The sequence below is a fragment of the Diabrotica virgifera genome, chromosome 8, assembly GCF_917563875.1.
Source record: "Diabrotica virgifera virgifera chromosome 8, PGI_DIABVI_V3a".
Lineage (NCBI taxonomy): Eukaryota > Metazoa > Arthropoda > Insecta > Coleoptera > Chrysomelidae > Diabrotica > Diabrotica virgifera.
In genome coordinates, this window is record NC_065450.1 from 133,928,768 (window position 1) to 133,943,198 (window position 14,431).

A 14,431-nucleotide genomic window follows, 5' to 3' on the forward strand; every position below is an offset into this window, starting at 1 on the left:
TTATTATATAATATAGTAGGCGCAATCAGCGCCGGTTTAACCAGGGGTCTTTTGGGTGCTGTAGCACCGGGCGGTTGAAGGTTCTAGGGCGGTACGCGCGAAGCGCGTGCTGTTCCGAAATTATATGATTATGGTAAAATAAAATTTGCATACAAATCCACATGATATAATAATAAATATTTTTCTGTTTTATCATTAACTGAAACTGCTTACTACTTGAACACTTGAACCAGAAAATAATAAGGCGTAGTCAATATTCAATAGAAAAATATGGAAGGGCGGAGACAACCTGGATCTTTCTGGCGTAAAAGGAAACAAGAAAAGCAAGAAAGAAAAAATAAAATTTTGAAAGGTATACCCAAAATGACAGCATTTTTTACACCTGATGGAAATCAAGAAGACGACACTACAAATATTTCCCAACCCGGTAGTAGTTCTAGTGCTACTAGTGATAAATATATTCATATTCAACCACATGAACTTATTTTGGAGACTTCAGAATGAGTGCTAGAGCCAGAGCACTTAGTATCACCTGTTTCAAAAGTATTAGAATATGAAGAAGCAACCACCAGTAACTCGGGTAAGTCATATTTAATTTTTTTTAACGAGGTATGGTAAATAAAACAGGACAATGACAAATAATTTTTTTTATTTCTTTTCAGATCCAAAACAGGATTTACTTAATTTTAAAGATCCGGCACTTTGGCAAGATTCCCATAATTATGCAGAAATGATTCTAGAAAAATGGGTCGAACAGAATCTTACAGATATGGACTTTTCAATGTCAAAAAGAAATTTCGGGGAACAACACAGGTATGCCGGTAAGCAAATATTTTATAAAAGACTTGTTAATGGAGAGGTGGTTCGCCGCGATTGGGCAATTTACTCCGAGAGCACTGGCAATATATTTTGTCTTTATTGTGTATTATTTGGAAATAAAAAGAACCAATTTAAAACAGGATTTTCATTATGGAATAAAAGTAAGGAAAGATTAGACGAACATGAAAGATCCAATGATCATATAGATAATCTGAAAATGTATATGACTCGCTTATTAAAGCAAGGAAGAGTTGATGTAGAACTCGAAAAGGAAATTAGCACTGCGAAAGAATATTGGGTGAAAGTACTAGAAATAATCATAAGTGTAATAAAGTTTCTGGCTACCAGGGAATTGGCATTTAGAGGTACTCATGAAAGAATTGGCGAAAAACGGAATGGAAACTACTTAGGTTTACTGGAACTATTGTCAGAATATGATCCATTTTTGAAAGATCATATTAATAAACGAGCAAATTTAGGTAAGGGCAAATCGTCATATCTATCAAAAGGTATATGTAACGAATTACTGAATATTTTATCCAATCGAGTCATTGATGAAATTGTTAGACAAATTAAGGCAAACAAATACTATTCTAAAAATGAATAACCATTTTCAATTTCGTTGCAAAACGAAAATACAGCCGAACCATATTCCAGTCCAATCAGAGAGTGCTGCAAGCACCTCTACCGGTTTCGAAACTCATTAGTCTCTCATCAGGAGGCACATATGCTGCTCTCCCTGATCCAACCAAAACAAACCCCAGCGTGCAGTCCCGAATTGCAACGAACGAAATGGCATAGATGCCCTAGCGGCAACTGCTAGCAAAAGACTAAGTTTTCACTCTAATGGCATATAACATATCCCACCAGAATGAAAACAATGGGAACCTTCTCTGGTTACACCTCCGAGGCTTCTACAATTTGCAAGCCATACGGATGCTGAGACTAAGGAAGATGAGGGAATTCTACAATTTACAATTCACGTCACATCTGCTCAGCGCGGTAAAGTTCCAACGAGACTGGTTCCCTTCATACTCCACACAGAGTAAATGTAAATCAAAAATGAATAACCATTTTCAATTTCGTTGCAAAACGAAAATACAGCCGAACCATATTCCAGTCCAATCAGAGAGTGCTGCAAGCACCTCTACCGGTTTCGAAACTCATTAGTCTCTCATCAGGAGGCACATATGCTGCTCTCCCTGATCCAACCAAAACAAACCCCAGCGTGCAGTCCCGAATTGCAACGAACGAAATGGCATAGATGCCCTAGCGGCAACTGCTAGCAAAAGACTAAGTTTTCACTCTAATGGCATATAACATATCCCACCAGAATGAAAACAATGGGAACCTTCTCTGGTTACACCTCCGAGGCTTCTACAATTTGCAAGCCATACGGATGCTGAGACTAAGGAAGATGAGGGAATTCTACAATTTACAATTCACGTCACATCTTCCCAGAATCCCAGAACGTCTTCTCGTTCCCAGAGAAGGTTCCCATTGTTTTCATTCTGGTGGGATATGTTATATGCCATTAGAGTGAAAACTTAGTCTTTTTCAAATACTATTCTATAAGTGTAGATTCAACCCCTGACATAACACACCATGACCAACTTACAGTGATTTTGAGATATTGTGACAATAAAGGGAATCCCGTGGAAAGATTCGTGGGATTTTATAAAAACACTGGGCATAGCTCACAACAACTTGAGGAAACAGTTATTGGGATGTTAGAGTCTTTGAAATTAGATATTAAGAACTATAGAGGCCAGTCTTACGACAATGCCAGTAATATGAGTGGAAAGTATTCTGGTTTGCAAGCACGTATTAAAGCTTACAATGATTTAGCTCTCTTTGTGCCGTGTGCTGCTCACTCTTTAAATTTAGTTGTCCAAAATGCAGCAGATTGTTGTTTGGAAGCAACATCTTTTTTTATGTTGGTACAAGCTCTCTACAATTTTTTCTCCGTGTCTACACATAGGTGGGAGTTATTGTCTCGTGCAATAAAGGATTCGGCTGAGTCGGGGCAGACACTGTTACCTAAGAGAGTGAATACAACCCTTCTCGTCTTCTCGTTTTGATGCCGTAAAAGCGTTAAAAAGCAATTACGGTTTGATTAAAACATGTTTGATTGGAATATCAACGGATATAAATGAGAAAAACATAGTAACAGTTGAAGCAGCTTCTCTATCGGAAAAAGTTGATTTGTTGGAAAACGGAATAATTTTATCATTTTGGCTTGACGTTTTACAAAGGGTTAATGAAGTGAATAAATCAGTACAAAAGGAAAATATGGATGGCACAACCGCTCATCTGTTATCATCTTTAGGAGATTACTTTGATTTCTTACGTGATCGTTTTGATCACTACGAGGCCTTAGGAATGTTGTTAACAGGGAACGAAAATTATGCTGAGAAGAGGATTATCAAAAAAAAATTGCAATTAGGAGAAATGAATTCGGAGGCAAGCTTAAGCCAAAAAGAAAAAATGCGAGCATAATGTTATGTTTGTATAATAGACAATCTAAGTTGGAGATTATTCGCCGATCTGATAGTTATAAATCTTATTCAAGAGCATTTGAATTTTTGTTTAAACTAAAAGCTACGGAAGATGAAGATATTTTCAGATTGGCAACCGAATTACAACAAAACTACAAGGAGGATTTGGACGAGTATTTTCCCCAAGAATGTGTTCATTTAAATCATTTGTTAACGTCTCTTCCCCAATTAAAAATAGACACTGCTTTAGAATTGGTACAGGCTTTATACGAAAATAAATTAATATCTTCTTTTCCAAACGTTAATATTTGCCTGCGTATTTTTTTCTCCATAATGGTCGCAAATGCAAGTGGCGAACGCTCTCTTTCGACACTAAAAAGGGTAAAGACCTACTTAAGGAATGCAATTTCCCAAGAAAATTTGAACTCCTTAGCAGTCTTATCCATTAACGAGGACCTGCTAAATGAATTAAATATAACTGATATCATCGAAAACTTCGCTTCAGTAAAATCAAGAAAACAAGCTTTTCAATAGTAAAGGTATTTGCTTACCTACCTGATGTTACCTGTTTGAATGTTATTAAGTAAATTTTTATTTTACTTTGTGAAGTTCGCCCTTAATTTTTTCCTTGTATATTGTTAGTTTTCATTTAAGTTTGAAACCAAAAAAAGTTGTAATTGTTTTTTTTTATTTTAATAAACTTGTATTCAAAATATGTTTTGTTGAATTGAAATAAAGTTAAGAAATATTTTTGAGCCTGGGCGCGGCATCCGTATCAGCACCGGGCGGCAGACTGTGTTAAACCGGCACTGGGCGCAATAGTAGGGAATATAATATATCTGATTAAAACAGTGAATTTTTTACATGTTAAGAGGAAACAGTAGCGATCAACAGGTAGCGAAAACGCGTTTCAAGGTTGCGGCTGTAATTTTGAATATTTTTTCGAGATATTTGGCACACGTATTCGTAATATAATAAAGAATGGCGGTACAGAGCCAATTTGAAAAATATATTAATATGTGGAAATTATTTTATAATTAAATACAATATTAAAAAAACGAGCCTGTACCACCATTAAGAAGAACAAAAAAATACACTTTCTTCAAATAAATTTTTTTATCCGATGCCTAGATTTTGTGTCATTTTGGAACTACTAATGAAATAAAAAATTTTAGTAGTTCCAAAATGACACAAAATCTAGGCATCGGATAAAAAAGTTTATTTGAAGAAAGTGTATTTTTTTGTTCTTCTTAATGGCGGTACAGGCTCGTTTTTTTAATATGTTATTTAATTACAGAATAATTTCCACATATTAATATATTTTTCAAACTGGGCTCTGTACCGCCATTCTTTATTATATTACGAATAAGTGTGCCAAATATCTCGAAAAAATATTAAAAATTACAGCCACAATCTTGGAACGCGTTTTGGCTACCTGTTGATCGCTACTGTATCACCTTAAGTATTTTTAATTTCTTGTGAAGTATCTAGTTACTGTGGCTTTAGCGAATAAATCAAAGTTATGCGTTTACAAGAGCATATTATTTGAAAAATAAGGAGTACCATAATGTGTCATAATTATAATTTCCTTTATACAGATCAAAAAATTGTTTAGTATGTATTTCTAAATCCACACAATCATTGGAAAATGATTCATGGTAAAAAATATTTATTAATGACACTGTTATCGACTAAGTCGCTCAATTTTAAACTTGTCATCATATATTTATTAGACTTTTGTTTATCGTTAAAAATTAAATGATGGTTGGGAATTGAATTTTTTGTGTGATTTAATATTTTATCAAAAACATAATCAGCAAAAATCTTATTTAAAACATGCGAACCGTTTTTGCAATCACAATCAATGCAGTGTTTAACTTATGCTTGTTATTATAAAGGTATGTAGAAATAGAATACTCAGTGTAAGATATCTTTTTATGCACCCGCTTATGATCAAATTCGATGTTTTCGAAAGTCATACCGCTACGACTACTAGGGACATGTAAGATATTTTTAAAACGTTACTAGTTACATGTACGGAACTACCGTTTTTTAGTTGCCTACTCAATTCAGTACAAGGATCAGATACATCAGTATTTTGTAATCAGTATTTGTACTCAGTACCACTGAGAACCGGTATCAATAGTAACCGTTACACGTTTGCACTTATTTTGCCCGTCTCTATTCGTTACGGCGACAGCCGATGGTCGGGTTAGCTTGTGTTTTAATATGCGGCACGCTAGAAAAATAACTGCACAGGTCACCCGTCCCACCGGCGCAGGTTGTGACTCGCTTAGGTTCAATTTGCGCCGCGCCTAACTAGAACGTAAATGGTGGTGCGCGATATGTTTTATAGTAGGAGGAGCCTTAATACGTCATATAACGTGAGTGGTTTCAGGCAAATACCACTGGGAACGGGAACGTAGCAAAAAATTTATTTGTATGTGTAGAAAACAAAGGGTTAAACTTACATCTCGATTAATTTTTATTTCTTCGTGTCGCATCAGATTTTACTGGATATGATAATAATATATTTTAGGAAAAAAATTCAGCACATTTTTGGCACCGATATTAACCATTTAGCTAGTCGCAATCAGATTGTAGTGTAATATCGTTGATTGATGTATTAATATTTCAATCAACGTACAGTCGAACCCGCTTATTAGAATCCCTGTTATAGGAATATCCCGGTTTATGGAATATAAATTCAAGTTCCCGAAACATTTCCATTTGCTCCTTAATAAATTTATCTGTTTATTGGAATAGGATCTAACCAGATAATACCGCTTATTAGCATATTTTGCAGGTCAAAGGATATTTTTTTTTATAATTTACTAAAAATTTAAATTATGTCTGGTATTATGGTTTGTCGTCAACGGCCTATAGTGCTGGATTAGATATTATTAGGGTAATAAATGTTTATTACTTTGTTACGAATACCAATTCGATCTTTAGCGTGGCCGACAAATGCATGGGTAATAAAATAATTTTTATTTGTCTACACAAAGGCACTGTTGCCTGTTATAAAATTGTTAGAAGCAGTTTATTTAGAATTCACTCAGAGAGTATTACCTACTTGTTTGCAAGATGCGAATTATGGCTTTGTTAAATTCGAAAAGAAGGGAAAAGAACAAGAATGTAACAATCCATTTCTTGACGCCAATAAAACTTCTATTCAACCAATGGATTAAGGATTAAGGATGACCACACGGATTAACAACGAAAAAGCTATAATTATCTACCAATAATTTCTCAAGAAAAAAAATGTAATTTTGTTATATATGCATTTTAATAAGAAAATATTTACATATCTACATATTGCATACATTTCATATTAATTACCTATTAATGTATTCATTCACATACATGTAATGTAATTTGGTATTTAACACATACATAGATAAGTACTAGTTACACTACTGTATTATTGACGTAAAAAGACCTAAAACAATTTACATATACTGATTATGTAGGTACATAATATATGATATACATATTGGCATAGTATGTAATAAAACTACATATTGGCCTAGTATGTAAAACTACACATTGGCATAGTATGTAAATAATATTATTACGTATATTCGGTAACACTTATTTCGGCTAGCCACCAATGATCGGTTATTAGAATATCCCGGTTATAAGAATATTTTTGCCTTGCACAAAGGCTATTCCAATAAGCGGGTTCGACTGTATTAATATTTCAATCAACGCCTAAACATAGATATTTTATGCAGTGCCGTAGAATGGTTAACTTCTGGTTGGTATAATATACTATAATATAGATGAGCACCATTATCTATTATTTGGGAGATGGCACAAAAAAATAAGTGGCGTAGCGTTAATAGTAAGGAGGGAGCTAAAGCAGTGACAGGATTAACGTCCATATCAGACAGAGTTGTGCTATTGAAGATTAACTCAAGTCAAGTCAAGTCACTGTAATATAAACTTCATTCAGGTCTGCGCACCGATATCGACATCCAAATCTAATGAAAAAGAAATAAAAAGTTTTCATCAGACTCTAGAAGACTCTCTAAACCCGACCAAAAAACATGAACAACTATTACCATGGACGATTTTAACGCCAAAATAGGACAAGGTACAGTCGAGAATATTGTGGGGTCATATTGTCTTGGCACAAGAAACGAAAGGGGAGAGAGGCTGCTCCAATTCTGCCAATACTTTTTTAAATTACATCCAAGAAGGCTCTATAAATGGAAAGCACCCGGTGATACCCCAAAGAAAATCATCAAAAACTTACCTAATTGATTTTATCAACATAAAAAAGGTTTCGAAATTCTATCACCTCAACAAAAACATATCCAGGCACAGGTGTCTTCTCAGATCATAGTGTATTAAGGCGGGTTCTCATTAGTCAATCTCATTGATCAATATCATTGATTCTATGCTATAGAAGAAAAATAGATTTATATGAACGTCAATTCAGCGATATTGTTCTATCATATGGTATTTCAATAAAAGTGAAAAGCCTTCCTACTTTTGATAGATCAATGGAAATGATTCTAGCAAATAGAACAGTGTTTGACAATGAGAACTAGCGTTCAGTTGCATTGACTTGTATTTTGTGGAGTTAAATATGTATATAGTAAGCATTTAGATGAGGTTAAATTATTTGTGAAAACCATAGATATATTATAATTTCGTGAAAAATGTCAAATTTTAAATGGAGAGACAACCATATCTGCAAGTTTCTATAATTATACCAGAGAGAGGAGTGCTATGGAATATTAGGAGTGAACAATATAGAAATATAATAAAGCGGGAAAAAGCTATGAAGATAATCGTTTTGGAATGGAAATAGAAACCCTGACTCTAAACGATATTAAAAATAAAATTAAAAGTATCCGGACAACCTACAAAGTTGAACTTAATCAAATATTAAAAGCAAATAAAAGTGGTACAGGAACGGATGATCTGTATAAACCATAAACCCAAATTGTTTTGGTTCGACTAAGCGAATTGGCCGAACCAAAACGTTTAAGAGGTGTTTCCGTTTCAAAAGACATTCAGAGATGTTCTTGTTTTTCTATTTTTAATTACGTTTTTTAAATATTTACACACAATGCGAACGCCAGAATGCATAATTTTCTTCTTTACGGCCATTTTTAAAGTTAGTACTTTGTAGACCGAATTCAATATCCTTGAAAGAGTGTGAATTAGAATTCTATGTTCAGTTGCATAGAATCAGCGCTATTGATCAATGAGGTTGACTAATGAGAACCCGCCTTTAGTTGCAAATATCAAAACACGCCTCAAAATAATTCATAAAAAAAGAGACACAAAATACTTAGGTATAAAACTACTGAAAGAAAAAATCATCCAGGAAAAAGTAAAAACGGAGATTAATAAGAATTTTGCGAAAATAGTTCGACATTACCAGCGGCACCGAAGAAGAGTGGAACGAAATAAAGACATACAGGGTGAGTCATGAGGAACTGTACATACTCCTACCTCGTATAGAGGCACCTATGGGGAATAACAAATGACCATTAAAAGTGTCTATGACCATTAAAAAGTGTCTGCTCCCATTGTTTAATAATATACAGGGCGAGTTTCGCATTTTGACAGAAATTTATATTCGTCATAATTTTTGAACGGTCATATCGATGTGTCTCTTATTTTGGTTAATCATTACACTATTACCACCTAATAAAATGGTTTATTCAAACTAGAAAAAAATCAGGTCCGGCTTTAAAAAATTAGTTCGTTTGGGTCTTAGAAAAAATTTCACCCTGTATACGCTTTTTGAAAACTCTAATATGAATTTTACAAATTAGACAAATAGGCAATTAAAATGGCATATTTATTTTTTTCTCCACACGATTACTTAATTTTTGTATTAAAAAATCAAATTTGTCAAAATCGCAATTTTAAAATAAAAATAAAAAAAAATAAACAACGTTTTTCTTAAAATTAAAAGTCTCACCATTTTTTTTTTTTTCTATAACATGTCTAGATCGAAAACTCCTCATAACACTTCTCTTTGGACTCTATAGTTTAACATAGACGTGATCAAATAGATAAATAATTTTTTCACTAAATTTTTGCGATCTAACTTTGCAATTCACGAAGCTGCACCTTTTATTTTTAAAAATTCATAACTTTTACTAGAAGAAGACTGAAAGTCTACAAAAATTGTCATAGTCTTCACAAATGTAAGAGATATGTGCTGTAAAAATTTCAGAAAAAAAAATTAAAATGGAACGTTGTAGCGAGTTAAACCGTGATTTCATCTTTCTTTTTTTCATTTTTAGGTTAAAATTCCGGTTTTGACAAATTTAATTTTTTAATAAGAAATTAAGTAATCATGTGGGGAAAAAAATAAATATGCCATTTTAATTGTATAGTAGTCTAATTTGTAAAATTCATATTAGAGTTTTCAAAAAGTGTATACAGGGTGAAATTTTTTCTTAGACCCAAACGAACTAATTTTTTAAAGCCGGACCTGATTTTTTTCTAGTTTGAATAAATCAGTTGATTGGGTGGTAACATAAATCAAATATTTGTTAAATAATAATAATAGTCTCCCGTTTTATACCGCACGCGGCTTTGGGAGTATACGCTGTGAGCTCGTACGTAGAGGGGATATTTATAAATTCGTGAGCGCCAGTAGTGACAAGTCTGTAAACGTTTACCGGAAATTTGACATAAATGTCAAAGTGATTAATTTTAAATTAAAATTAAAAACATTAATTATAAAAAATATTAGTTGATCAAAGCTGTGGTTTATTTTTTTACCTTAAATATACTTACGTTTTAAATACTGAATTTGCGTTTTTTAATGTTCTGTAATATGTAATTATAAATTAATCTTGGCGCATGATAATTGTGAAAGTATCCGAAGTAAGAAATTAATATTTCATCAATAGAACGTCAAAATGATTAGCAAAATCTTAAAAAAATCTATTACAATTTAATTACTTTTTAGCGTTGTAAATATTAAGCGATAACAATTAAATAATAAATTTAAAAATTACCGGTGAAAGTTGAATTAGTAACCGCTAGGAGCGACACCAGCGAAGCTCAGAGCGTATAGCAGGGTAGTCTGCTATATCTAGGGCCTACGGTATACAAGGAAGGTAACAGGGCCAGTGCTACGCTTCAACCGCCTATTATTACCCCTGGTTTTACCCAAGGTACTCATTTTATTCAGGCTGAGTCGACCTGGGGCCTATAGACATTTTAAAAATGTCTAGTTGTTCTTGCCGGCGGTAGGATTTGAACTCCGGACCACCGGCATGCGAGGCAAGCACTCTACCACCTGCGCTACGCCGGCCCTTAAAAATTAATTTTTTTAAATCTATGGTTTACTTTACCAAACTTTTAATTCATAGTCAAATTTGATTTTTTTATAAAAAATTAAGTAATCGTATGGGGAAAAAAATAAATATGCCATTTTAATTGCCTATTTGTCTAATTTGTAAAATTCATATTAGAGTTTTCAAAAACTAATTTTTTAAAGCAGGACCTGATTTTTTTCTAGTTTGAATAAATCAATTGATTAGGTGGTAATAGTGTAACGATTTACCAAAATAAGAGACACGTCGATCTGACCGTTCAAAAATTATGACGAATATAAATTTCTGTCAAAATGCGAAACTCGCCCTGTATATTATTAAACAAGGGGAGCAGACACTTTTTAATGGTCATTTGTTATTCCCCAATGGAGCCTCTATACGAGGTAGGTGTATGTACGTACAGTTTCTCATGACTCACCCTGTATATTACCGTACTTTCGCATGAATATTTTAAATCAAAAACAGAAAAGAAGCAAGAATGGATATAGCAGATGATGGAAGAACGAAGGAAATTAAAAGGTAGAAATGACATTGAATACAAAAAGTTGCATAAAAATATACTAAGGGAATTAAAAAGAGCAAAAGAAGCATGACTAAAGGAGAAAAGTACGAAAATTGAAACACCTCAACGTAAACATGACGATTTACATTATGCACAAAAAGATTTAAAAGGTACAGAACACTAGAAAACAACGCAATACAGGCATGGTTGTAGACATCGAAGGTCAGATTTTGACTACAATTAAAAGTAAATTAAGAAGATGGAAAGAATATATACGCAGGAATTATTCGAAGATGCAGCACGAATGTCGACTGAAATATACAATCCCTATACGGCCCAGGAACAGTGCCGGATTAAGAATCTTGAGGCCCCTAGGCAACGAAAGCTATGAGGCCCCTTAAGAAAAAGTTACCTTTTTTATGGTTTGAGATTTTTGGTATCTCTAATAATTTGTAAGATATTTTGAAAAACAGCATTCTTTTAAAGTTATTTTGAAAAAGATGAAAGATTTTAATTTTTTGTGAATAAAATACATGTTTTAAATCGGTTTTAAAGTTATTATTACCAAAATTGAAGCTAATAAAAAATACAATATAAATTCCTTACTTAAAAACCTTTTAATAATAATATTAATTCAAAGTAGGTTATAGTTAATTGAAAGTCTATTTTTATCTTGCAAGTACTTAAATCTACTGTCCGTAAATAGGTACAAATGAGCTGCGTTGTAAAAACTATACAATCAATAATTTTCAAACGGATTATAGGTACATATTCAAGCTTAAATAACGGGAACACGATGTATTTTATAAAAAAAATATACTTATTAAACACTTGTCAAAGTAATCAGGTATACCTATAAAATGAATGAGTTAATAGATTTAATAATAACATCAAAATCAAGCAAGTTATGGTGAAAATAAGAGGACACTTTCAAATTAAAAAAAAAAAGTGAAAAATAAAACATTCTTATTTTCACAAAAATTAAAATTTATAGTAATTCCTATAAGACTTTTTTTACTTTAGCATTAGTAAGAACCTCAAATATTTTGATAAGTTTAGAATGAATATTTAAAAAAAATATGATTTTTTCGTTTGGTCGTTGGAAGAAACAGCCTTTTTCCGTTTTTTCAAATCAATAGAAAATATGGTTTTTCTAATATAAACATCTTCAAGAGCATGGAAAAAGCTTTAAAATGGCTTATTACAAAGTTTGATAGGCTCATTTGTTATTAATAAATTAATTTTTATAATATTATAATAATATATAAAAATAAGCCACAATTATTTTTTTAAATTTAATTGTGGCTTATTTCCCATTTAAATAGTTAATTATTGTTAATGTAATTGCGAAAAAAGTCGAAATTGCAAAAAAATTTATTTCACAATAACTATTATAAAAATAAGTGTACAGCTTTAAAATTTTTGTCAAATGACGGTTCTTTGGTGCTTCTTAATAGGTGATAAAAATTTTACAGGTGTCAAATGAAAGAGCATGAGCTAGACTTTCGAATTGGTTTAAAAACAGTGAATAAAATATGCATTTATTAGTAATAAATAATTATGCAAAAGTATCGTCAATTTTTCCTAATAAACTTTTTGAATATCTTTTTTTAAAAAATCTATTTTTTACTCTGTTTTAGATGCACAACTAATAAGTAATATTATTTATATATAATTGATAAAAAATTGTAATAAATATATATAATTTATTCTATAAAAAAATACAGTTTATAAGGAAAGATAGATGATACTTTTGTATAATTGTTTATTACTAATAAATGCATTTTTTATTTACTTTTTTTAAACCAAGTTGAAAATATAGCTCATGCTCTTTCATTGTGGATTGGTTCTAACATCATTTTTTTCTGACATGTTATTGCAAAAAAATGCTCTCTGGGATAAACAATTTGAATAAAATTTAAACAATTGAATTAATCGCTTTGAAATTTTTGTCACACATTAAGCACCAAAGAACCCTCATTTGACAATAATTTCAAAGCTGTAAATTCATTTTTACAATAGTTATGCGAAATTAATTTTTTTTGCAATTTTGACCTTTTTCGCAATTATATTAACCTTTGTAATAATCCATTAGTATATCAAACTTTGAGTATCAATTGAGTGTATCAAACTTTGTAATAATTCATTTTAAAGCTTTTTCCATACTCTCGAAGATGTTTGTACTAGAAACCCAAAAGTTTCACTGTTTTCAATTGATTTAAAAAACAAGGAAAATGCCGTTTTTGACACTAAATTGTTTATAAATAAAAATGGCCACCAGATCCTACGCAGGAAATACTTGTCGAAAAAACGCTTCAGTGTCCTTGCTCTTGAAGTGTCATGGAAAAAACCTTAGGTATTACCCTGGACTATATACATTTTATGGAAAATAACTTACTTGGTTTAAATATTGTAGAGATCAAAACAAATGTTTAAATTCCAATATTATACCAAATACCAAGCACAACAGATAAATACATTAAGTCAAAAATTAAGGTCTCTGGCGATCACTTAAAAGTGCCCTGACACCGCTTTAAAATGAAGAGTTATTAGAATATAATATTAATCAATCTGATGAGCAAATTTATAAAATTAACTATTGCATCTAACTACACGATAACAATTATTCTGTTCCAAAGAACAAAACCAAACTAAGAAAAGATGACTTCGATATAAATATTAGATTGAAAGAACCATCGATGTTTAAATAAAACCACCCAACACCAATAATATTAAGTTTTAGTGTATACAATAGAATTATAAAACTTCATAGAATGTACGTGACAAATGTCCAAATTCAAATAAATTTATTATGGTTGATATAACCTTACCCCATTGTAGGTACTTATATTGCTAAAATCTTGTATTTACTAGGTTACCTGAAATGTTTTTTAACAGTTTGGGTATAAAAATATTTTAGTAGGTATTATTCAAAACAGATACAACTCATAGAAACATATTGTTTAGATTATATTTTCAGTTGGGTACAGGTAAAAATTTGGCAAATTTTTATATTTTAACAATTTTATAGTTTTCGTGTTGGAACCTGCGAGGGCTGCGAGGCCCCCTTTGGGATCGAGGCCCCTAGGCAACTGCCTACTTTGCGTGCCGGATTTATACTCAGCTATTGCTACTGCCGCTGCCGTTGACGGAAATATTGCCCGAAATATGATCTCGACACGAGTGAGGTGTTTACATCAGTCTCATTACCGAACGAGTCACAAGAAAGGAATGTGACAACAACATCGCCTTGCTCCCTTACTCACTTGCCGCTCTGCCGGCGGCGAAGCCGC

General features: G+C 32.2%; 1 protein-coding gene across 1 annotated transcript; it reads left to right on the forward strand.

The window, feature by feature from the left end:
• Positions 1-500: 500 nt before the first annotated feature.
• Positions 501-12,790, forward strand: LOC126890268 (uncharacterized). The gene is made up of 4 exons (XM_050659126.1): positions 501-543; positions 663-1,245; positions 3,338-3,572; positions 12,779-12,790. Exons 1-4 carry the CDS (start codon positions 501-503, stop codon positions 12,788-12,790), a joined length of 873 nt encoding a protein of 290 aa, XP_050515083.1.
• Positions 12,791-14,431: the final 1,641 nt, after the last annotated feature.